Source organism: Saccoglossus kowalevskii, chromosome 9 (genome assembly GCF_978046115.1).
Source record: "Saccoglossus kowalevskii chromosome 9, keSacKowa6.1, whole genome shotgun sequence".
Classification (NCBI taxonomy): Eukaryota; Metazoa; Hemichordata; class Enteropneusta; family Harrimaniidae; genus Saccoglossus; species Saccoglossus kowalevskii.
Genome location: NC_140649.1, coordinates 33128810 through 33156524, shown reverse-complemented (window position 1 = coordinate 33156524; position 27715 = coordinate 33128810). Strand labels below are relative to the sequence as shown.

The 27715-nt window shown below is 33.2% G+C and overlaps 1 protein-coding gene across 1 annotated transcript; it reads left to right on the top strand.

The window, feature by feature from the left end:
* The first annotated feature begins 1020 nt into the window (after nt 1-1020).
* Nucleotides 1021-27715, top strand: LOC100374902 (mutS protein homolog 5-like). The gene is made up of 22 exons (XM_078006841.2): nt 1021-1185; nt 1725-1848; nt 2550-2630; nt 4213-4287; nt 7824-7945; nt 8704-8813; nt 12777-12898; nt 15421-15466; nt 16250-16388; nt 16712-16774; nt 17367-17438; nt 17704-17760; nt 18731-18803; nt 19362-19552; nt 20348-20393; nt 20901-20942; nt 21858-21954; nt 22995-23211; nt 23777-23926; nt 24029-24247; nt 24790-24927; nt 27111-27715. Exons 1-22 carry the CDS (start codon nt 1021-1023, stop codon nt 27300-27302), a joined length of 2541 nt encoding a protein of 846 aa, XP_077862967.1. The 3' UTR covers nt 27303-27715.

The window sequence follows — 27715 nt, the reverse complement described above, 5'->3', positions numbered from 1 at the left end:
TATTCAGAATGCAGGTTTATATTTCACTTGGTCGCTGTCATTTAATATCACAGTACATTGCTATAGGGTACACATTCAATTGCACATATAGTGATATTAGTTTAACCAATTTTGACTAACAATTTATTAAATACATTGCGTCAATTCCAGTCATGCAATAAAAGTACATGTACAGTTCATGTGATTTCCTAGATAGAATATGAAGCTGTTTCAATGGAAAACAAAACAAAATTAAATGCAATGTCTATAACGCCTTGCAAAGTTTAAGGAGGTTCAGATCGAACGGAAGATTATATCTCGTGTTCATCATACTTTTGTTATTATGTGTTCATACATTTACATTATACCAACGAATACTGAAAATGAAAAAAAATTGGGGTCACCAGACTTTTTAAGAGTCTGAACTGTCATGGGAAAATTATCAAAATTGTAATTTTTTCACTGGTTTCTATAGTGAGATTATTTCTTCATATCGCAAAGATTTTGCTCAGTACCATGGAATAAAAAAGTTGTATATCATAATTTATTTGAATCCTAATATTGTGAAAACATTTCACAAAAATTGACATATAATTTAGTGAGTTTCTAGTTTTCCCCAAAGACACTAGAAAATACAGGGACAGGCAACTGCGGTATTTTCTTTGATGTGACGTCTCTTGGGATTGAAATGCAATTTTGAACCTTATTTATATATCTCCTTTCAGGATTAAATATTCAATGAAAATGAATGCAGGCTTTATGGTTTTCTTTCAACTGCACTTTTAACATGACATACACAGGCAATAAACATTAAAGCATGGGTAAATTCAACTAATAATTAACATGTTGACATCCTTAGATTTGACTCCATACTTTATCTTGAATACATTACACCGAAGCCTATGGATGTCACTGTGTTGACATATAGAACGAGAATACATATGCAGCTATATGATGGTGAGAGAGATACCAGATGTCTGTTTATACAATGTAGCAAATCACCATGTCTAATAATGGTGACGATTCTTTATTATCCCCAGGATGGCCACAAGGAGTAGCAGTAGTGCGATATCTGCCATGACTAGTGCTACTTTTATCGGTGGAGGCAGTACATCAACTGTATCAAATGAAAATGATTCTGATATGAGTGCTAATGATGTTAGAGTAACCACTCGAAGTCTAGACATAGATGGAGATGATATACAGGTTAGATGGCTGTACTTATACAATAGTCTAGCCAATCATGGAACTTCTTGCAAATTAGGTTTTTTGATGATAGTTTTTACAGCCTCTTGAATGTTTTCATTCAATTGGGAAACTGTGCCATAAAATTTGTGGATGTTCGTGCCTCGCATATTCAAACAGCACCCAAATACCTGGAAAATCCATTTTCGATAAAAAATTCATGTGCTAGATATTTGCGTGCTATTTATCATAAATATATACATGATGTATCACCAAGTGTTTTCTTATTTGGTATTGGGTCTTAGGTATGAATGGCCACACCATGAGACTAGTTTTTGCTTCTCATATTCCATTATCTTTATCGCTAAAATACCATGGTTACATTGATCGGGGATCAGATTGATTGGATTGATCAGGCGTGATGACGAGAGAGAATGACAAAAACTAGTCTTGTGGCTCTTTCGCTGTCTTGGCCACCATTTAGTCTAGTACAGCACACTGTGGTACTCGTGGGTATACAGTAACATATATAATAATAATTATTGTCATCCTTATTGCAGACCTATCTAAGTGTGATGTGGGGAGGTGGCAAACTAGGTCTAGCATTCTATGACACGGAGTCCTGTCAGGTACAGCTGATGATGGATGTTGTAGAAACAGAGGATTTCCAAATTCTTAAGAGAGGTAAAACATTGATATTACAGAAGTATTTGTTGTTGTTTTATTATTACTAGGATAAATATACCGGTAGTCAATCCTATATGATAGTACAACTAAAATTTAGTCTATATACAATGTACTACATGTATGGCATAGCGTGCCTGTCAATTTTCTTTGAGATTGGTGCACTGGTACTTTAAACTGATTTTTAGCTCTAATTTACTCATCTTAAAGGGGCACCTTCCAGTTAAGTCTAATCTCACAACAAATTTACTTTCTGGATTAAAATAACAATGGATAACAAAAGATAGATTAACATTGTAAACAACATAAACTAAAGTGTCCCATGATTCTTTGGTGCAATCCCTGGGATTGAGCAGTTCCCCTTTAAGGTAGAAGCCTACCGGTACTCATGAATGCAAATACCCAGAATTTATTCATTTTCCATTAAATTAGGGTACTTTTTGTTATCAACTATTTCAAAAAACTAGGTTTTTAAAATGTATCAAAAAAGGCAGCATTGTGCTTAGCATTTTTGATAAATGTTAGAAAAAGTTTCTCCAAATATGTCACACACAAAAGAATGTTGTTTCATGGTGCCATGGGACAATAGCTTCGTGATTTAACACAATCAACATTGTCGTGCGATTTATAACAAACTTTCTTTAAAATTATGAGTATGCTTAACCTTAACCAGCATGATTTATGATATGTTTATTTTTCAGTTAAACAGCAAATCTTACCAACTTGTGTAATAACTAGTAGTAAGCAAGATGATAGACTCATCAAGGCACTGACATGTAAAGGTAAGTTGGACTTTAACCAGCTTGCACTGTTAACCTCCAGCCATTAGGCGTCTCCCAATATATTTTTGGGGCATTAGACTAAATTGCAAAGTTATTTTATACTCTACGATGACTGTGACTTTGAATGCTATCGAATAATCTTCTGTAGAGTTAGTGTTTGAGCAAAGTTTAATTATGAGTACCAGTATATACAGGGGATGGGTTTACTGTGTCTTTTGTTTCTGGTAACCCCACCTACCCAGATTTTGGTGGATATCAAAACATTTATTTTATGCACATTTTTTCAAATTATTTATTTCTATGAATCAATATTGTGATTTTTTAAATTGAAATCTTTTCTTTTATTTAGTGATTGACTAGTATTTACCGTATTTGCTCTATTGGTAGCGCATGTGTTTACATAAAGTACAGTAAATTTTCTATGGTAAAAATATCTATATGTCTAATAGAGCAAGTACGGTAATGAAAATTAGTTTAGATGGTTGAAGCAACATAGTAGTAACACACCATAACGTATTTTAGGTGTGTTGTATATGTCAGTGGGACTCGTATCAAACATGTTGTAGTGAGAACGACTGCGCTAACAACTGCACATGGCACTTAAACCACTTAAGACTAGAGAACAGTTTCTTGATGTGCATTACATGCGTGTGTAGTCATTTGTGTATTATAGAAATTGTAATTTATTTTTTGTGACAGTTCATACTGATTGCTGAATGGTAAATATAGACATGTCACATTTAATTCTGATGTAGATGAAAAATATATACCAGACTCTGTCTTAAATCTGCCTTTCCAAATATCTTCCCAAGCATGCAATCATCATGCGTGCATGTGTCACATGCATACTGAATCCGACACATAAAACCTTACAAAGATCAAATCAGGACACAGAAAAATGATGACACAAATTGACTATCCCAGTACCTTCTGCTGGATTATTCTCTACTCTAATCACTTATGCATGCAGACTTAAGAAGTACCACTATCTAAAATCTCAGCATCCAAAATAAATTTAATCTGATGGTTTCTATAGAGGGTATCATATGCCTTGTAAACATATTCTTTATTAAATAAATGTATTCATTGAAAAAAAGAAAGAAAAAAAGAAAATTAAGTTTCTGGTCAATTTGTTAGCAAAAATAGTGCAATCATGGTTTTTTATTTTAAAATTATCATTAAATTGGGTGTTTTAGCATTTTCCATGAATAATCTCATATGATTATGATTGCATTTCATGGATGTCTTGAAGGCAGTGCAAATGCCTTGAACAAAACATACTTCACTGAAAATAAAATCCACTGAATATTTTTCCTTTATTTTACATTAAAGAGCTCATCAAAAATCAGTGAAAATAAATTCCATACAAAGCATCCAAGAAGTCTTTTCTGTGAAAATTAATTCCAGATAAAATAAAGTAGTTTACAGTAGTGAGAATAATTTAGCATTTCATTTTTACTGGATCCATTGTTGGCTAATTTAATTACTTTTTTACTGCTCATTGTACATGCTTTAACACAAACATAGTAAAATCAAATAAACTCAAAATTCATCCTTTCATTCTGTTTGTTTTATTATATAGTTAATGATCTAGGAGAACTCATTGAGGATGAAAACACCGCCATTGATGTGCAAATTCTACCAAGCCTCGACTTTTGTAAGTTTCCCATTCTGCATGCTATGTGTCTTATCAGGTTGTGTTTATTTCAGCATTAGAATAATCTTTTTATCAGATGTTTTATTTCTTATATCAGCTGAGACTTGATCGGTGGTGATTCCGTAACTAGACAACTTACAGGTACATGCCGACCCCAATAAGCTGGTTGGTTATTGTTAATGGCTTAAAAGAAAAATGAGCCTGCAGAACTTATAGACAATAGTAAAGGTGCAAAAATCAAGCATGGCAGTGATGATTTTGAGTGTGGCTGTGTCAGATAAGCATGACGGTTCTCGGATCTTATCCTGGGGAGAAAATTGGGATGTTTTGTCTGGTCTTCCATTTTGTTTTGTGAAATTTTTTTATCACTGTCATTGTGTCCATACACTGAGTTAGAAGCCATGATCTTAAAAAGGCAGTAGAAAACTTCAAAGTTCAATTTCAGTGATGTACATGCATGCATAATTTTATTTTAAGAAGGAATGCACAGCAAAAAAGCGACTGAAATGGCGTTAAAAAACAAATATTCCATTTAAAAAAAAATTCAGTTCAAGACAACTTTTACAGTCCCCCTTATATATATTGGTTTGTCCCTAAAGTACCTGAGGCATTGTCTTTTGCAAGTGTTGTAATCGATAGTCTAGTTCTTATTGTAAACATTGTCATGTATACAGTAACTGACCTGTGCCCTGTATAGCACCCCCTGTAATTTTGACAGTTCATCTGATGCATCTATCTACTGTATGATACTAATGTTTTTACAGCTTACTTCTCAGCATGAGATGGGACTGCTAACTCACAAATGACTTATTATTAGTTCAATCAACTGCAATTCGCCTGTCATTTCATATCTACATCCTGTACTATTTCCTATCTGTAACCAGGCAGATCCGTGTTGTGTCTTATTTTTGTTTATCTCAAATTACCCTACTCATCATTTTTTTTCACCCGAACACTTGGGCAATGATTTTTGACATTTTTTTTCTGTAATAAAATGAATGGGATCATAAATAAACTCCTTGTAGTGGTGGTGGTGGTGGTGGTTTTGCACATTTTTTTCTAACTTAGTTATGTTGTACATCGTTAAATTATATGCTGTAAAATACTTTATTTTAGCTGCAATTAATTTCGCTGAAAAGTCTTTTTGGGTGTTTTGTATGGAATTTATTTTCACTGATTATTGACAAATTGAATGTAAAATATAGGAAAAAATAGATATATTCGCTGGATTTTATTGTCGCTGAATTATTCCTTCAGCGAAAATAGTAAAAATTAATTCCAAGCAAAAATAAAGTATCATACAGTACTCGACAAATCTAACTTTTGCTTTGTTCTGTATTTAATACAGTAGAACCAACCACTGGTAAATTTAAACAATAACTGCCAAAATTCTGATGAACATGCATTTTTGAACAAAAGCAAGCAAGTAACTGATAATGCCAATTAAGGTAGCGAGACTATTATTTGTGTTGAAAATTACGATTTTCACATTTATTTATTAATTGATGAAATGCACCATAAACTTTCATATGATAAAGTCAATAAAACATAGAATGTCATGTAAGTTGGTTAAAATATAGATTTTCTGAAGGGAAGCAAGGCAGCCTCAGTAGTGTTTTCCAAAATCAACAACACAGGTTTAATCTGTGTGCCTATAAGTTTCAAAGATAAACTCAAGACAAAGCAATGTTAGGATGTGTTATCAGTAGCTATCTGACACACAATGAGTGTTTCCAAACATTTGAGTGGTTTGTCTCCGCCCCTGTTTGTTTCACAGATTAGTCATTTGCATATGAATGTGTCAGACACAAGGTCACACAGCCACTGAAAAAAAATCATTGATTTTGGTGTTTTCATATGCCGAATTTATCCAATTATAGCTATCCCATTCCTTTATTTTTTTGGTTTCCAATAGCCTTACACATTTGGATGTCCCTACACATGGTAAAACAGACTTTGATGGGAAAACAAATTGATTGTGCCGATAAACAAGCTTGAAAATCTTTGCTGTGACTTCATGGACATTTTCTAGGAGTTTATGTTTTTCAAAATACAAGGTCTTTAACAAAAAATAACGTATACTTATTGTCGTCGGATTAACACCAAATTTTCACAGCTTTAAGGTGACAATGAGAGGAACTTGAATGTGTCCAGACAAACTATTTCATCGATTATTTACCAACGAGTTGTGGTTTGAGTTGGGGGCAATGCGACTAAAACAGTAATTGAAATTCAGGACACTATTTTTTAAAACGCGTTGCTTGAATAAAACTAACCAGACACATTCAATTTACCAGACTATTGAACAACTAGGAAAAGTGAAAAAAATACTTCTTATCGCCAGCATAAATGCGTAATTATTTTTTTTACAGAAAAAGTAATTTTTCACCTTTGATTGAGTAACGCGTCGTAGATTGCAGATACGGGCATGCAAAATACACTTGTGAAAAGCTTGAAGTCTGGCGATTCTAAAAATATATACTTTCCCGGGTTTATTTGTAGTCATTTAGTCACAATTAGAAGATGAAAACAAGTATGCAAATAATAGTCCCGCTACCTTAAGCTGACAAGTGCCAATAACTTGAAGTATAGCGCCCTCTTACTTAGTCACTTAGTTTGGTTATACGCTGCCATTAGATTGTGATTAAAAACTTTTGTATTGTTATAGTATTTTATTGATTTGGATATTCATTTTCACAATATTTTGTTTATAATTCACTTGGGTAGGGAACAATGCATAAGCAACTTTCATAATTATGTACATTGATAAGCGATGAAGATCTTTCGAGAAGCGAACGCTCGGGTTTTGTCAACATTCGAAAGAAATTCCTTCCCATTCGCATTGATTGATGGTAACATAAAATGCGAGTCAAAATGCAAAGATTATAAAGCATTAAAAACAACCCATATTACCGTACACACTTTGTGAATGTCCAAGGGCACTATCAAATATTTTTTGAGATGAACACTAATCAGTTCTTTCACAGACTCACTAATTTGCATTAGGATTTCTATAAATATAGGTTAGTCTTTTAATTTTGTGATCATCTTGCAGTTCACGCGACTTCCTCAGTTCTTGTGGGATCTTAATCAGTTCTTGTGGGATCTTAATCAGTTCTTGTGGGATCTTAATCAGTTCTTGTGGGATCTTAATCAGTTCTTGTGGGATCTTAATCAGTTCTTGTGGGATCTTAATCAGTTCTTGTGGGATCTTAATCAGTTCTTGTGGGATCTTAATCAGTTCTTGTGGGATCTTAATCAGTTCTTGTGGGATCTTAATCAGTTCTTGTGGGATCTTAATCAGTTCTTGTGGGATCTTAATCAGTTCTTGTGGGATCTTAATCAGTTCTTGTGGGATCTTAATCAGTTCTTGTGGGATCTTAATCAGTTCTTGTGGGATCTTCATCATAAAAATTCTTAGCCCAAAACAGTATAGGAATTTTTTTTGTAATTTACTTTTTCATTTGTATTGTTTATGTTACTAATGCAAATGCTATGTCGATTAATGATACACTACCCCGGTATATATATTACAGCACTGGAAGTGAGCAAACGTCGTATTTTGAATGTCAGTTTACCATGTATACCAGAAGACTATACAGAAAGCGAAAGGACCATTTATCTAACATCACTCGTCCCATTTGAACATGTCAATATGGTAGGTACTGCCACAGTGTTTTCTTGTACCATTAGTAGAATGGCAAATTCATTCCAAACAGTCCAGCATACTGTAACATACACATTTTAGCCAGTAATGACATGCTTTTAATTGATGACCATTCTATCTGAATAATCCATTGTTTGAAATAACTTTTACTGGTGACCAATGGTGGGGAAAGTGACACAATTTATTGTTGCCTAATCTAAATTCACCATTGGCAACTGGTGAGGGCCAGCCCAGCTCTGTCATGTACACAAGCCTATGAGGTACCATGAGAGCACATTCAGTACATACAGGACTTTTACATCGGAGTCAATGTACGGTACTCTAGAAGCAGTGAATATTCAAGTATTTTTATTTTCAAAAATAATCAAAAATTGCCAAATTATGTTTCTCAATTATTTGTTGTCATTGTTAACCTTTTCACCGCCAGTTCCCTTTTTTATCACAAAATAGTTCCATTTATAGTCTGCACTTTCCTTCAGAAGATTTGGACAAAAATGGCCAAATTTTTTGAGCGAAAAACAGGAAATTTACTGTTGGCTCCAAAATTAGGGTTCTTTTCCAGAAATATTGAAGAATATATGAAAAAAGGTCAGAAAAATTTGGGTGAGAAAGTCTGGTAGTGAAAATTTAAAAGCTGCACATACCTAGTCAACATAATAAACCTAGAACTCATTTTCAGTTTTGAGTGGTCTGATGTGAGACTACAAAATGCAAGTTGTGAATTAAAACATTTATCTGTATAATTATAGGTGCGTGCTACAGGTGGATTATTAAAATACTTGGATAAACGGAGAATAGGAGTGGAATTAGAAGAAAGTGACATCAGAGTACCAATATTAGGACTTAAGACATTTTCTCTGTGAGTATTTATTGTTCTTTACCATGTGACAGCTGGATAGAATTGTCATAAACTTGAATACCTTTTTGCTTGGAGTTCTTGCTGAATCAGTAAAACTAAGTTATTTATGTCCACTCATTATGTTTTGTTGTATTGCAAAATGAAATTCCAACTGAAAGGTTGACCATTAGAAACTCAGTACTACATGGTATTTTTCCCCCCTCACTTCTAGATTTGATTTTGTTTTTGATTTCCTCTATTAAGTGTGTGTCTACCCCCTCCTACAGTTTATAATGGTCAACCCCTAAAATAAAGTAATTCACAGTACAGTGTAGTGTTTAATACCTTGGAGGAAATGTTTGCACTACAATTTTTAATAGAAATCACTACTAGGAGATGGAGTCTATTAACCATAAATATGTTTTCATTTTACAGTTTTGCCCGTGTTGCATCATAGTTTTTAGCTCCGCTGTCGACTTTGTCGAGCGGAGCTTATCATATGAGTGATTGTCCGTCGTCGTCGTCCGTCGTCGTCGTCCGTGTCAATGTTTTACTTTTTCGACTTCTTCTTGAAAACTACAAGCCTAAATGCTTTGATACTTGGTGTATATGTACCTTGGGTATACCTCTCTTAGGTTTGTTCATTTCATGTTGATATCTTTAATTCTCTAATTTTGGTGAATATTTTTGTCATTTTTGGTAAAAACTGATAGTTTTGACTTCTTGTTAAAAACCGCAAGTGCAATTGCTTTGATATTACATTTATAGGTACTACATGTGGACCTCTCTCAGATTTGTTAATTTTGTAATGATATCTTTAATTCTTTAATTTTGGTGAATATTTTTGTCATTTTTGGTAAAAACTGATATTTTCGACTTCTTGTTAAAAACCGCAAGTCCAATTGCTTTGATACTACATATATAGGTACTACATGTGGACCTCTCTCAGATTTGTTCATTTCGTGATGATATCTTCAATTATCTAATTTTGGTGAATATTTTTGTCATTTTTGGTAAAAACTGATATTTTCGACTTCTTGTTAAAAAACGCAAGTGCAATTGCTTTGATATTACATATATAGGTACTACATGTGGACCTCTCTCAGTTTTGTTCATTTTGTAATGATATCTTTAATTCTCTAATTTTGGTGAATATTTTTGTCATTTTTGGTAAAAACTGATATTTTCGACTTCTTGTTAAAAACCGCAAGTCCGATTGCTTTGATATTACATATATAGGTACTACATGTGGACCTCTCTCAGATTTGTTCATTTTGTAATGATATCTTTAATTCTCTAATTTTGGTGAATATTTTTGTCATTTTTTGGTGAAAAGTGATATTTTCGACTTCTTGTTAAAAACCGCAAGTCCAATTGCTTTGATACTACATATATAGGTACTACATGTGGACCTCTCTCAGATTTGTTTATTTCGTGATGATATCTTCAATTCTCTAATTTTGGTGAATATTTTTGTCATTTTTGGTAAAAAGTGATATTTTTGACTTCTTGTTAAAAACCGCAAGTCCAATTGCTTTGATATTACATATATAGGTACTACATGTGGACCTCTCTCAGATTTGTTCATTTTGTGATGATATCTTCAATTCTCTAATTTTGGTGAATTTTTTTTGTCATTTTTGGTAAAAAGTGATATTTTCGACTTCTTGTTGAAAACTGTAAGTCCGATTGCTTTGATATTACATATATAGGTACTACATGTGGACCTCTCTCAGATTTGTTCGTTTTGTGATGATATCTTCAATTCTCTAATTAATTTATTTTGGTGAATATTTTTGTAATTTTTGGTAAAAAGTGATATTTTCGACTTCTTGTTAAAAACTGTAAGTCCGATTGCTTTGATACTATTCATATTGTTCATTTTCTAATGATGTCTTCAGTTTTTTAATTGAAATGTGCATTGCTAACAGCGGAGCTATCTCAGCCGATAGGCTGCTTGTTTTGTTTGTTTTTTATATTGACATTGTAATATACTGTATGCATTTTTGTCTTGTGTCAATGATAAATCGTTAAATGTTGAGTACATTGTTTGTTAAAAATCACACTGCACGATGGCAGTTGAATAAGTTTCTTCTTACAATGACATTGCATTAAATTTTGCTGAACACAATAAGATCAAATTCACTGAAACATACAGCATGTGTTTTTAGCTCCGCTGTCGACTTTGTCGAGCGGAGCTTATCATGAGTGATTGTCCGCCGTCCGTGTCAATGTTTTACTTTTTCGACTTCTTCTTGAAAACTACAAGCCTGAATGCTTTGATACTTGGTGTATATGTACCTTGGGTAGACCTCTCTCAGATTTGTTCATTTCATGATGATATCTTCAATTCTCTAATTTTGGTGAATATTTTTGTCATTTTTAGTAAAAAGTGATATTTTCAACTTCTTGTTAAAAACCTCAAGTTCAATTGCTTTGATATTATATATATAGGTACTACATGTGGACCTCTCTCAGATTTGTTCATTTTGTAATAATATCTTTAATTCTCTAATTTTGGTGAATATTTTTGTAATTTTTGGTAAAAAGTGATATTTTCGACTTCTTGTTGAAAATCGCAAGTCCAATTGCTTTGATATTACATATATAGGTACATTTTTTTGTTTTGTACTACATGTGGACCTCTCTCAGATTTGTTCATTTTCTAATGATATCTTCTGTTCTTTAATTGCCATGTGCATTGCTAACAGCGGAGCTATCTCAGCCGACAGGCTGCTTGTTCATGATTCTTCAACCTATCACTCATGTGTTATAATAACTTGAGCTACTTTTTATGAACAATTTATTATGATCAGGAATTTTCCTCACTAAAACTAGCCTAGCTTAGCCCAGTTGTGGCTGTTTATCTTTTTAGAGAATTCCCGTTAGGATTTAATTTGTAAAATTTCTTCTGACACAAACTTACCATGACTGGTTAATATTCTGCTAGAGTGGGCCCTCTAGCGGGAACACCATATTTTCATGATAGTTTTTATGCTAAAGAGTTAATGCAATTGTAATCTGCAAATGATATTAAGGCAGATTTTGTTCTGACCTGTTCTACTTAACCCTGTCTCGTGTATGACCCTGACACTCAAGCACACACCTACTTCCTATAGTGGAATCTTTTTAGCATCACTGAATATCATGAATAATTGAGAGCAATGAATAAGTCTCATAATATATATCGCTTTGGACAGAGACAAAAAAAATAAGAATTGTTGTTTCACATAAAATCATAGTATTAGCGTTTTGATGGTGCCATGGCCTGTTTGTGGTGTCCATAACCTTGAACCCTGAATATATCACTTTTGTCACTAAATGACAACTGCTGGTTGTCATACTCCAATTGTTATTCACATGTATTGAATAAAAGTGCCTTTTTTAGCTGTTTTTTTTTTTTGACAATTGTTTTTTATATATTTTATTTCATGTATTGGTACTTAGCCAAAATGATACCGAAATACCAAATAAACCCACATAGGGTGAAATATTGGGATATTCATGTTATGTATGTATGCAATTAATACTTACAGACAGGTTGAAAATTTGTGGTTGAACAAATTATTCAATTTCCTGCTATTTACATGATTTCATGAATAGAAGTACAAGTTACATGTCAAATCATGATGTATTTACTTTTTTGGTATCACAAAGGTAATTTTAGTCAGTATTATTCACGTTAACCTTACTTCCTTTAATCACAAATTCACAAAATAGTCCAGTTTATAGTCTGCATTTTCCTTCAGAAGATTGAGACAAAAATATTTTGGGAAAAACTAAAAATTGACTCAAATTTTTCCTGTTGGCTCCCAAATCAGGATTCATTTCCAGAAATATTGAAGAATATAAGAAAAGTACAGGAACATTTGGGGGGGGGGGGTCTGGTGGTGAAAACATAGCTGATGCATGTTTAAAGTTGTAAATACAGTGCATATTCTTGTATGTAGTTTCACTTTCTTACCAAATAATTGTTTCCACTAGTCATAACATGGTACTAGTCGATGACAACACATACAGTGCATTGCAAATATTCCACAAAGAGCATCACCCATCTATTTATAAGTTTGGTGGCAGTGGCTCCAAGGAAGGATTGAGTCTGTTTGGTGAGTCCATCATGTTTATTAGTATTTTCCTGTTAACTTATTGGTACTGTATTACAAAATGCATGGATTTGAATTTTTATGGTGTTACGGGTACTGTAATATAAAATGCAAGGATTTGAATTTTTATGGTGTTATGGGTACTGTATTACAAAATGCATGGATTTGAATTTTTATGGTGTTACGGGTACTGTAATATAAAATGCATGGATTTTAATTTTGATGGTGTTACGGGTACTGTATTACAAAATGCATGGATTTGAATTTTTATGGTGTTACGGGTACTGTATTACAAAATGCATGGATTTGAATTTTTATGGTGTTACGGGTACTGTATTACAAAATGCATGGATTTTAATTTTTATGGTGTTACGGGTACTGTATTACAAAATGCATGGATTTTAATTTTTATGGTGTTACGGGTACTGTATTACAAAATGCATGGATTTGAATTTTGATTGTATTGAAAAGTATGGAACAAGTTAAAAATGAAAACAAACATGATTATGATTCTAGGTAGCAAACAATCAATGGTAGTACACTCCTGTCATGTTGTTTTACACTTGAATAACTTGTTTTTGAGATGATACAAAAATTGATTATTATAACATACAAAAAACAATTTGTTGGTTTGTTATGAAATGCAAGTAAAATTCAACTTAGTTTCATCGTAAGCCAATGTCGTACACAAACACTCAATGTGAAATGTTATCCACCATATTTACCTGAAACTGTGTTAGCCAAGCAGAATTTGGGGGAGATGAACTGAGCATTGAAGAAGTATTTAACTTTTTCTCTGTGATAAAAGCTAGTCACATTAAAATTTGTATTCTTGAATAGGTGTCAGTGATCACCTGAAATATAAATTTGATTCTAATTTAGATTCAAAGAAAGATTGAGATGTTCCAAAAACGAAGTCCAAATTTGAATACTCAAGGTTGTTTTGGGGAGGAACAGAGGTGGTGATGGTGGCAAATTTGCAAAATAATGATATCTGCACAAGAGAAAAATTCTTAAAAAATTATTTCCCTATTCAGCACAAAAGGAAAAAGTGAGAACAAAGTATTATACATCTCGCCCTAAAAACAATAGAATTTAGCATATGCTGAAAAAGACATACCTGGTACTTGCATTTGTCCAAAAACTCTTTGCACTCATTCCAAAGTTCAAAATACCTTTATTTGATGTAAACTAAATCACCAAAATAGTTCTTGTGGTATAATCAGTAATAAGTGGTTATCTTATATTAGTTCATCATTTATTCAAGTAAACTATTACGTGACAACAATTGTCACTTGCAATACATTCTTGTTTCCAACAAAATTAACATGTAATGTAAAATACTTTATTTTCGCTTGGAATTACCGTATTTATCCAGGTAAGAGCCCATGCCCGGGCAAACGCCCACCCTTTACTTTTGATACAATAAAGAATGTCCTGGCATAGTACGCCCAGGGGGTTGTTTTCTACACTTGTAGCAAAAAAAAATAACAAAAACCTATTTTTTTACACTGAAGGAATGATTCAGGGGAAATATACTTTTCTTCCTATATTTTACATTCAATTCGTCAAAAATCAGTGAAAATAAATTCCATACAAAACACCAAAAGAAGTAAAATAATGTATTTTACAGTAAATCTGTTTTCAAAGCTTGTCCCTAGAGGACGCTTTTCTTTCAGATTATAGTTGATGCTACATGTATTCTATAGCACCTGTTTCATTAAAGTTACTATCTTTGTTGTCTCCACTGACTACCTGTGCAACCTTCATAATTGAAATTAGTCTACGACAGGTTTAGAAATATTTTAAAATGGGGTGCTTTCTAAATATTAAGCTTAATAAAGTTGTTTGTCCACATAGAATATGCTTCTTACATGCAATTGAGAAATCATTGTTCAAATTATTCTATCCAAGAAACATGAGTAACATTTCTTACATTACAGCTAATTATAATTTGTGTCCAGTTGGTTTATTTCATTATGTTCAGTATATGCTAGGTCCAGACTTTTATTATCCCTTGTTTCGCGAACTCGCCAAATGAACAAGAGCCGAAAATGAAGCAAAGATAAAATTTTATTTCAGCGTAATTTCTCGCACCCGCCGACTTATTTGCTTATTTTTATCTTCATTTTTTTACCATCCGCCGCATAACAAATCCAAGTTGCATTTTCGTGGGAGTATCATGATCAAAGTACCGAAGTCTCATGCAGATGAGAAACAAGGTTATAAATGGAATAAAATGTTATTTCATTTCTTCTTTCCGATTAATGATCTCACAATTCTTTGAGAATTACACAAATCTAATGGGAAAAAAAAATTTATTTTATTTATTTTTCGCCCTCCTCAAAAAAATTGACTTATAAAAACTTGCGAAACAAGGAATAAAAAAAAGTCTGGCCTAGGCTTTGTACGTGTTTCAAATTCCGATGAAATAATACCACTAGAGGGCGCTATAGTCATTTGAGTTCACTTTATGATACACCACCATCCTGACAGTGCATAGTGTATTAAATTTTTTCCTGTAGGTATAATGAATAGGACTAAGTCAGTCATAGGAAGTAAAATGCTGAGGTAGGATTAAGTGTTAGCAAGGTAGAATATTAAAATTGTATTATTTCTGTACTTGACACTAAGGTAGATAAAGATGTAGTACTGGACTCCAGACATTATTGTTTTAATTATGCTAATGTAGTTGAGAATAATTCACGTAATTAATGAATCTCTTATTTATTTATTGTTGGCATCAGAGGCATGCATGAGTAATTAATTCTGTCAGAGTACAGTTTTTGTTCAGAAATGATTGAGACAAAACAATGAAGATAATACTGTAAACAAACTTAACGTAATGTGTGCCATAATTCATTAGATGGCAGAGATACTGTAAACCACTTAATTTTCATAAGTTTTTATGATTTAATAATTTTATTGCGTTCATGTAGACAAAATTTCTCAAAAGTCACTTACACTCTGTGTATAGCGTTGGGAAAATCCTTTGAAAGTTTTTGGATTTTTTGAGGACTGGAAAGTCTTTGAGATGTCTTTAATTTAATTAAACAGGAAAAATAAAAAAATCTTTGAAAAGTTTTTAAATTTCTTCATAGTTTATTAATTCATTTTAGAAAGTCCTGTTTTCTCTAGGGAACTACCATATCCTCGGAACTTTGATGAGCTTTGGTGATGATGTTGGCCTGAATTAGGGGGCAAAATGTCTTGGGGAAAAATGCAAGAAAGTTTTGGGAAAAGTTCTGGAAAAGTCTTGAAAATCATTTGGCTCTTGGTGCTATGGACCTTGACTTGTTAACAGTAATCTGGCTACCTTCGGTGTAATGACAATATGATGCATTCCTTTCGCAGATTATGGTTTTTAAGACCACTGCAAGACGTACAAATATTGAAGGAAAGACAAGATGCTGTGGCATTCTTCTTATCACCAAGAAATATTGAAGTTGTGACATCATTACAGGATTGTCTTAGACATATCAAACATGTCTCAGTGAGTCTGTCTGTCTTTATGCTGACGTTGAAGTTGTAATAATTATTAAATTCACTTCCCACCTGACACAATCACCAAAATCTCTTATTGCATTGAGAAATACACTAAATTTTCAATGGTATTGAGCAGTGCTTTTGCAAATTTTTTAGCACTGCTTTCCACTGGAACAAAGCCTATGGAATTATTGATATTGAAAAGTTGTGCTGTTTTAGAACCATAGTTCCCCTCAGAATACCTGTATGTTTGATCTTTAGGTGTTGTGCATAAAACATATGTCAGCTACTTGGTGTGTACAATGTTTATAGTTCTGTTTGTTTTTGCAGAGAATCTTGACAAGAATGAGAATGGCGCAGGCTTCCATCGGTGATTGGCAAGCATTGTACAAGGTACTGTGAAAGTTGCATGGGATTTTTCCAGACCATTTAATGACATTTTGTAGACCCGGCTTTAGGGAAATTTTGTGCAAAATATTATTTCATGAAAGTTTACCGTAATTAGATTATGCAGATTACACCAGTCTAATTTGTCTCGAAGGGAATTACATTTAATTATAGTATACGTTGTGCATCCAGTGACGCAATACACCATCTAAATGATTAGTAAAACCTTAAAATCTATGAATGACAGACTTTTGTGTCTGACTTGTTATGGGCACCTACAAGTCAGTTTGTATGTGTGTTCTCACGGTAATGTACTGAAGTCATAGCGACAGCCAAACAGTGATGACAGAATTCTGTACTGACTTCTAGTTACAAAACCATTCTTGGGTGTATCTGAAATGTATGGATCTATACCTTCCATGACAAAAGTGTTTTATTTTTGAAAGTCAAAATTGCCCAGCTGTGTTTTTCAGAGATGACCATCACAATAGATGTGTGAATATACACCAGTCATCTTGTACTACAGATCGTTTTCTGTACTTCAATAAAGAACATTCACTTTGTAACTCTAAATTAGTTATGTGTATTTTTATTTCAGACGGCATACAATGCTATTTATATTGGTGATCTATGCAGGGCACAGTCTAACAATATAATGATTTTTAAGAAGGTAAGTAATAAATACAAAATTGTTCAAGCAGTATATAGTCAACTTGCACAATGACTATGAACACCTTATTTGAGTGTGGACAATCATTTACATGTAGGTTCAGATTTAGGGCTTGCTTTCATCTAATAGTGTATACAGTTAACCGGCATCTCTTATCGAGTGCCCACCTGTCTGTAGTAGCCACAATCAAACAGTAACAACCGGAATATAAAAGATGTATGGAGTGGCCTACTGTCTAATGCTTCTATTGATTGTTAATTTCCAGATTGCCAATTCATTCTCTGAAGATTTACATCGAATTGCTAACTTAATAAGTAAAATTGTGAGTACTGTTACATTTCTTCTTCTATTTCTTTTTCTTCTTCTATAAACTTCTGTAATCCAGTGTTGTATTTTTTATTTGTGCAGCATAGATCACTAAATACAATTGATGTAGATGCAAATAATGATTCTATAGGCTATGAAATTCGCTTAACCCTTAGACCGCCATTTTTATTAGCTCCGCTGTTGACTTTGTTGAGCAGAGCTGATCATATGAGTGATTGTCCGCCGTTGTCCACGTCAACTTTTTAGTTTTTCAATTCTTCTTGAAAATTTGAAAATTCTGATTGCTTTGATACTTGGTGTATATGTACTTTGGGAATACCTTACTTGGATTTGTTCATTTCATGATGATATCTGCAATTTTGGTGAATATTTTTGTCAATTTTGGTAAAAAGTGATATTTTTTACTTCTTGTCAAAAAACCGCAAGTCTGATTGCTTTGAAATTATACATATAGGTGAACCATTCCCAGATTTTTTCATTTTGTGATGATATCTTCAATTCTGTAATTGAATTGTGCATTGCTAACAGCGGAACTATTTCAGCCCAGAGGTTGCTTGTTAATTTTTCTATAATTTTTTTGTTGGCTTTTGACCAAATGGGCATAATTTTCCTTCAAGATTTTGATTTAATATGGAAACAAATGTCACTTCAAGTTTATTTTGTGACAAAAGTTGATTGATGATCGAATGATTCTATCGTTGGTTTGTTTACTGATTTTGTAGGGGTTGGACACAAACCTAGCTGCATTTCATTTGACAATCTCTGGTCTTTTTCGGGAAGAAACACAACATATATGTACCAAATTGTTTTTTTTGTTTCAGCTGAAAATATTCAAATTTTAAGAATAAGAAATTCAAAGTAAAAAAATTAACATATGAGGGAAACACAAATATTGTAACTATTGGGTTTCATGATAGAGGGCGCTATAGCCACATTTTCATGACTAAGTTTATGTTATCCCACAGGTGGATTTTGATGAGTCAGCAGTATTAAATAGATTTGTTGTCAAACCTAATGTGGACCAAGATTTAGATGAAAGTAAGTGGATTCATAATGCCTACTTTTGGAGAAAGGAATCAAAATCTTGAATATTGTTGGCCTGGTTTTTTGTCTGTTTCAAATGATATCTTAAAATTGATCATCTCTCATAGACATTCTTGACAATGATTGTAATACACATGTTTCTTAGATGTTCATGTAAGTATTTAAAAATGCACAATGACTATTGTGTGAAGTAATTGGTGGTATATACATATTATAATTTGCCCTCATTCAGTCAAATGTTTCTTATAATCTCAATAAAGCTACATTGTATAGGAGCTTCTCGCACATATTGCATGTGTAATGATTTGTTTTGCCTTCCAAGTCTGCCATAATCCGTGATACTGTTCTTCACCGAACCCTGTCCTTGGGAAACTTTGTATGCACCCACCACATCGCTATGCATTCTCCTGATCACAGAATGACCATGTTTTCTTTACCCTTCACCATCCCCAGTATCTTGATCAATGCTTTCATGTCGCTCGATGTGCCAAAAAGATTTACAGCCCACATACATGATATAGTGATTGAATTAGTCCTTTTTATTGACTCTAGAGAAACGGACATACAATGGATTACCAGACTTCATGACCAAAGTAGCAAAAGAAGAACTAAAGAAACTGAGTTCTGATATCAAAGAGTGCAACGTAATATACTTACCACAACTTGGTTATTTATTAGCTATCCCCAGAACACCAGATATGAAGGAGGAACAACATTTTCATATTGATGGGCTAGAATTTATGGTAAGGATTTCATCAGTTGGTATGATGAGCAAATTACTGATGTACGGTTTTAGTTTTTACCCATTTTGCAGACCCTATTTGACCAATTTCGTTTAAACATGGCGTAACAAATACATAAGGTCTGCATATGTACATCAACTCTTGTAGCCAACTAAACACATTTGTTTGCCGAGTGATGCCAGGCCTGATTTTAATCATTCTTTGTACAAACTTATGGTTTTCAGATTTTCATTTTTAAGGTGAGTCACATATTAGGAAGCTTAAAATCTCTTCAAACGAATTTTCAAAAAAAATTAACATGTGCAAAATTATTTCTCAACAGATTGATATCACTTGTATAACTCCTTTAGAAGTCCTATTTTCAGACTCCAGCCCTTTTCAAAAAGCAAGGCCTGAGTTTTCTGATGCATGGTATTATTTTTAATGTACAATACTTGGCAATGAAGAAACCATTAACAATAAAACATTTGTAAGAAGCAGATGCACACATGTCAACAAATTGAGTGTGCTAATGTTGGAGATGTTATATCTCCTAATAATGTTTTGCCTGTGGACACCTTAACTTGGCAGCTAAAAACGGGATTAAACATCAACAAGTTTAAAGAACAAACTCTATAAAGCAAGTGTTTACCTCAAATCCAATATTTGAAAAGCAAAACCATGTCAAAGCATTTCAACGATACATGCCCCACACCCCTCCCACACCCCTCTCCCACCCAACACTCCAACACTAATTTCTGCCCTAGATCTATTTTTCACCACTGATGATATCTTGGCAATTTATTTCTTTTGTAGTTCCTATCCAATAATATGGTACATTATAAAAGTGCCAGCACAAGAGGTAGGATATACGTCTTGCATCCTTATCAAATCATCAACTTATGACATAACAATAGTGCAAATCATTGCTAATATAGTATTGTAATGTATTTATATTCCCATTAAATTAACATTGATACTCACATTATGTGTAGTATAAGAAATTTTCATCAAACATTTATCTACACAAACAAGCAAAATCAGTTTTACAGCAAGTCTCAGAAGTATTGGGGCAGCCAATTTGCAAACTCGCTAACTGTTTAGTCAAAACCCAAGCAGTTAGCCAATTTGCTAGCGAGTTTGCAAATTGGCTGCCCCGATACTTCTGAGACTCCCTGTAATGCATTTTAGCAAAAATACACAAAGAACATGCACCACAAACTGGAATCACCATAAGGTATCTGTGTACCAAATCCAACCAGTCTCGGACCAATGGAACAGTTTTAATTTCGGACACTGTATACAGTAATAAATTTCACAGTAGTATAGTATGCTAATGTTTACAGTACTCTTTAAATTTATATTTCAGAATTAGATGCCATGTTAGGAGATACACAGTGTGAAATAACAGGTAATTCACTGTCATCTCATTCTTAGGCCATGATATTAAACAAATTCATTTATGTGGGCATATGGTTACTAGTAGTTCTCTGTTCATTATGTACTTAGTGGGCCTCAGCATTGCATAAGCATTTACTGTAATAGATTACTTATAATTTAGCGATTAGTCCTGGTTTTGGTCAAAGTTCGGAATCAGGGACTATTAATTTGGATTCTATGCATGCATTTCTCAGACGTGCTTTGACCAAATCACATTCAAACTTAAAGAAAAAGTTCCAGGTGAAAGATCTTCACAAATGTAGGAGAATGCAATTTACAGTTTTTTGGTATCAATTTTCAAAAGTGGTATACAAAAAATTACTTTAAATAAAAAAAAAAAATGTATGATTTACATGTGCACATAGATTTTCTTTACCATTTGATCAAATTTGACTAACAACGATTTTGGTTCTCAAATTTCCTAATTTCTGATACTTGATTATGCCATTTCTCAGATGATTTCATTCAAACTCTATATAACTATCATGCATATTAGGAATAAATAAAGTGGCTGACTGATGGCCATTTTGTTTTCCTTCGTGTCCATGCCGATCTCTCACTATTATATTGCCTGATTCTGTCAAACGTTTGCACACAAGTATTATAATAGTATTATACACTCATAATATAAGGTTGTGTTATTACGTGATTGTATCAAACATTACGAACTGATGGCCATTGCGTTGCCATGAGTCTTTGCGTTTATAGCATATGTTGTTATCATCACCTGGGACACGATTCTCGCACATGCGCAGGTGACGAATGCCATACCTCTTTATTTTGGGTTCTTGGCTCAATGTACTGTATACACTAAGGACTAATACGCTAACTAATTTTAGTAGATAATACAACATTAATTGTTGAATATTTATGACTTATTTTACAGACCATGAAACAAGTATTATGCACAGACTGCAGGACACTGTGCTAGAACATAGTCAGGTTTTATTTGCTGTCATGGAGCATGCTGCGGAGCTGGACTGGTAATTAATTAAATAATACTGAGAGTTTTGAAACTGTAAAACTATATGAGTATCGACCAATGCGCATCGGAGGCCGATGCGACGACGTACTGTCTGAGTGCATACTTTGAGGTTTCCTCATAATAACGTTATTATTATACATGTTTCCCTCCAAGAATACATCATGAGAATACCGAAATCTAAAAAGTTTAGAACAGAATCAGCGAACTTCTTTGTCAAACCCTGGTGTAAGCCATGTTTGCTTTTATTTTTAGACGACACTTACATGCGTAATCATTCCATATTTGAAATAGTATATAGTAAATAGGAATACATAATAAACATTAACACTACTGTAGAATACTTTATTTTCGCTTGGAATTTATTTTCGCTATTTTCGCTGAAGGGATGATTCTGTGAAAATAAAATCCAGCGAATATATACTTTTTTCCTATATTTCACATTAAACTAATCAAAAATCAGTGAAAATAAATTCCATACAAAACATCCAAAAAGCCTTTTCAGCAAAAATTTGTAAGGCCAGACTTTTTTTATACCTTGTTTCTCAAGTTTTTATAAGGCTATTTTTTTGAGGAGGGTGAAAAAATAAATGAAATTAATTCTTTTTTTCCATTAGATTTGCGTGATTCTCAAAGAATTGAAAGTGAGATCATTGATCGAAGAGAAGAAATGAAATAAAAATTTTATTCCATGTATAACCTTGTTTCTCATCTGCGCAAGACTTCGGTACTTTGATTATGATACTCCCACGAAAATGCAACTTGGGTTTGTTATGCGGCGGGCTGAAACAAAATGAAGATAAAAATAAGTTTTTAATAACTTCTATTTTTGCACATAGAAGTTGGCGGGCACGAGAAATTACGCTGAAATAAAATTGTATTTTTATTTCTATTTCACCTTCTGTTCATTCGACGGGGTCGCGAAACAAGGGATAATAAAAGTCTGGCCTAAATGCCATTAAATCATCAAATTGTGAAAATACCTAGCTGCAAAAATAATAGTGTGCAGTAATATATTTATATTTACCTTGTTACTTTCAGTCTGATATCCTTAGCTGTGTGTGCCAGCGACAGTAATTATATCAGACCTGAACTAACCAATGATAATCAGCTAATAATCCAAGGTGGGCGTCATCCACTACAAGAACTTTGTGTTAATCCATTTGTGCCCAATTCTACAGCGTCTGGTGGAAACCACAGCAAAATGAAATTCTTAACTGGTCCAAATTCCAGTGGTAAAAGTGTCTACATGAAACAGGTATTCGTTATTTTTCAAACATCAATATTTCTTGATAATATTTTTGTTATTTCTTCATATGAAAAAAATACACCATACTTGTGTAATGATTAAATCAAGCAATTATTAGATCAGTTTGGATGGTTCTAGCTTTATCAGTTCAGATTCGGAGCGAACATGAATCAAACAAAACAGAGTGAAGACACATCAAAGTTGGCTCATGTCATGCAGCAATGGTACTTCATCAGAAAAGATTCAGATTGTGTCAAAAACAATAATTCTACTTGTTGGACCACCTAAATTCTGTTAAAACAATATTTTTTTTTCCTGGCAGGACCACATTAAGAATACATTATCTACCTTGATGTTTCTTTTTCAGAAGAAATAAACTAGTTACGCTTTTGAGTCTTTGGTTTATTTCCAGCTGTCACACTTTCTGTTTTTTAATGACTGCCATTGGCATCTATAAATTCCACAAATAAAACTAAAACCCAATCTAATAATTCTCAATTATTATTAATTCAATCACCTACAAAAATATTATTGTTCTATTGAACTTTATTTTCTCATGTTAATTATAATACAGGTTGGTTTGATAGTATTCATGGCTCATATTGGCAGCTTTGTACCAGCAGAATCAGCGAGTATTGGTATCATTGATAGAATATTTACAAGAATTCACACTCGAGAGTCAGTTTCTGTTGGATTATCAACATTCATGATTGACCTTAACCAGGTGAGTACACCCTCAAGTGGCAAGATGTAAAGTTTACTTTGTTTGTTTGAATATTTTTACACCTTTAAGATTGTCACAACTACATTTATATTATTTTTGCAGGTATCTGTAGCATTGAGATGTGCGACTGAGAGATCATTAGTCATCATAGATGAGTTTGGTAAAGGGACAGACATTGTGGACGGTATTGCATTATTATGTGCGTCACTGCAACACTGGCTACAAATGAATACTCAATGTCCGCATGTATTTGTATCATCGCATTTCCATACTATTATACAACAACGTCTACTACCTAATTCATCACAACTCAGTTTTCAGGTATAGTTATTATTCTAATAGCTTCCTTTGTAATATTGATAAGCCATGCATACCCGAGTCTTTAAGCATATCACTTCAGAGTATGGATTTTAACTGTGCTCCTGGTGATTTGTTGAAGTGCAAGTCACCTATGCTAACAAGTTCTTTTTGCAGAATCCCAGTCATAGAGCCCTAGTTCTTTACATTAAAACATGATACATGTACAACATTTCCCCAACTTGAATGGTGACCAGTCTATCCCCAGATCAATCATAGAACTATTCACTGAATTCAGTTCTAGTAAAGAGCTGCTTGTTTGCATTAGTGTGGTAAAAACATTTTTAAACTGGCTTGGAAATTAAACAAGGCGAATCTTAGGAGATTTCATCCTTCGACTTTTTTGTGCTCGTCTTTGTGTTTCTGTATCAAGTTTGTTTGTTTTTTCTACTTTTCCTTTGGTTGTCACCATTTTGTTACAACAATGAAACTGTTTTGATTAAATGAATAAATATTAATAAATAACAATAACCACATCTAATCTACTTTATATCCTTTGATAACAGACATTGGAAGCATTGCAGGATGGCAATGATCTTGTATTCCTATACCAGTTAATAGATGGACATGCTACATGTAGCTATGCGCATCATATAGCTGCAGTAGCAGGATTACCAGATAAACTCATTCACAGAGCTAAGCATGTAAGTATACAGTGTAGTAGGTAGACACTGCAGCTCTTGCCTTCAAGGGAAATGGTTGGAAGTTAAAAAGTGGCTCTACTGAACATAGTAAAGTGAGTTATTAGGAGAGCTATGCTATTGCGAGATTGTCAAACTCATTCACAGAGCTAAGCATAAAATATACAGTGTAGTAGGTAAACATTGCATACAACTGCATGCCTTACCTTTGGCAATGGTCTGGGCAATACTAATGGTTCTCCTGAGCACAGTAACATAGGTGTGTAGGGGAGCTATGCTATTTTTGACTCTCTTGTGCGAAGCACAAAAAGGGAGTCTTTGCAGTTGGTGTGTCTGTATGTGTGTGTGTGTGTGTGGGTGTGTGTGTATGTGTGTGTGTGTGTGTCCGTCCGTCTGTTCCACTGATATCTCAAGAACCATACATCAGTTTTTGATGAAACTTGGTGCATAAATGCTCTGGGCCAATGCGCAGATTTGATTAGGTTTTGGTAAAAATCCATGCATATTAATTATCTAATTTGCATGATAATTAGCTGATTTTTAGCTGTTCCATGACTGTTCCACTGATATCTAAAGAACCACTCATTGGATTTTGATGAAACTTGGCACACAGATGCTCCAAACTAATGCGCAGATTTGATTAGTTTCGGGTAAAAATCTGTGCAATATTAATTACCTAATTTGCATAATGATTAATCAATTTTCGGCTTTTCCACTGATATCTCAAGTACTAATCATCACATTTCAATAAAACTTGGTACATAGATGTCATAGGACACTGCACAAACCTGATAGTTTTTAGGGTAATATCAGTAGATATTAATTACCTAATTAGCATAATTAATTAATTTTCAGCTTTTGATATTTCAAGTAGTAATCATCACATTTCAATGAAATTTGGTACATAGATGTCATAGGACACTGCACAAACCTGATAGTTTTTAGGGTAATATCAGTAGATATTAATTACCTAATTTGCATAATTAATTAATTTTCAGCTTTTGATATTTCAAGTAGTATTTGTCACATTTCAATGAAACTTGGTACATAAATGTCATAGGACACTGCACAGACCTGATAGTTTTTAGGGTAATATGAGTACATATTAATTACCTAATTAGCATAATTAATGATTTTTCAGCTTTTGATATTTCAAGTAGTAATCATCACATTTCAATGAAATTTGGTACATAGACGTCATAGGACACTGCACAGACCTGATAGTTTTTAGGCTAATATCAGTATATATTAATTAGCTAATTTGCATAATTAATTAATTTTCAGCTTTTGATATTTCAAGTAGTATTTGTCACATTTCAATGAAACTTGGTACATAAATGTCATAGGACACTGCACAGACCTGATAGTTTTTAGGGTAATATGAGTACATATTAATTACCTAATTTGCATAATTAATTAATTTTCAGCTTTTGATATATCAAGTAGTAATCATCATATTTCACTGAGACTTGCTACATAGATCTTCTAGGATTATGCAGAGACCTGATTAGTTTTAATTGGATATTAATTACCTAATTTGCATAATGTTCCACTGATATATAAAGAACCACAAATTGGATTTTAATGATATTTTTATAGAGAACTATGCAGAAACCCAATTAGTTTTTGGTAAATATTTATGCTTATTAATCACCTAATTAACATAATTAACACTGATATCTCAATTACTGATCATCACATTTGAATAAAATTTGGTACATAAATGCTCTAGGACAATAGACCGGCCTGATTAATTTTGGGTTAAAATTTGTTCATATTAATTCTCTAATCAGCATAATAATTCATAATTTTTTTGTTCTGTTCTGTTCATATTAGTTACCTGATTTACATAATTAGTTTTCAGCTTTTCCATCAATATCTTATGTACAAGTAATTTTGAATTAATTTTTAATGTGTCTTCAATACTCTCAGCACACGGGAGTTCTTTCTAAGCTTTCTTTGATCAAAATGTGAAATGGGAGAGTGATAATTAACTCCTCTGGGTCTTAATTTGGGTGATTGTTAGGCGAGTGGAGTGAATTACTCACCTTAGAAAGTACGATGTGAACTGAATGTCAACAACATATGAAGTAAAGTTTGTGTGGACAGCATTGCAAGATAGAGAAAATGTTCCGTAACATGCTTTTCTGTTATAATATACATTTTGTATTATATATATATTTCAGGTTGAAACTTTGTTGAAAGAGAACCGACCTGTGCGCAGAGCCGATTCCAGTGGTTTGGATGCACAGTATAAATGTTGTGAGACAATAGTCAATAGATTCCTATCTATGGAGCTTAAAGAAGAAGATCTAAACAAGTTTCTCAAAGATTTTGTGATTCCTGCGTCTAAAGATCTCAAACACAAGGAGTACTAAATGCCAAGCTGATGACGTTCTATTCTCTAAATCAGTATAAATTCAAGTTGAAATCTGTGATTGTCAGCATGTTTGAATGCTTGCTTCCCATTTTATTGTTTTTTCAAATTTCATTTCTCCAAATATGTCACACAAGACTTTAGGCATCAATAAAAATGATTGAGTGTTACACTGATAGAATGCTTGAATGCATCACAATGCCAATTATTATTATACATCTGTCACTGTAACGCCATAAGTTACAGCGTGCTGTAATTTTGTGGGGTATTTTCATCCTACCATATTAGGAAATGCAAATTCCAAATATGGAATCATTATGCGCGTAAGCGTCCTCTAATAATAGAAACAAACATGGATGTCACCAGAGTTTGACCGGACTCCTCACATAGAAGTTCACTAGTACTGTTCAAAAC

Bases quoted from the DNA above. Each gene is read 5' to 3' on its own strand.
- LOC100374902 (XM_078006841.2), top strand. From the start codon at position 1,021: ATGGCCACAAGGAGTAGCAGTAGTGCGATATCTGCCATGACTAGTGCT. The intron at 17,761-18,730 runs GTGAGTACTGTT...GTTATCCCACAG, and splicing joins CTAACTTAATAAGTAAAATT to GTGGATTTTGATGAGTCAGC. The intron at 18,804-19,361 runs GTAAGTGGATTC...TATTGACTCTAG, and splicing joins GGACCAAGATTTAGATGAAA to AGAAACGGACATACAATGGA.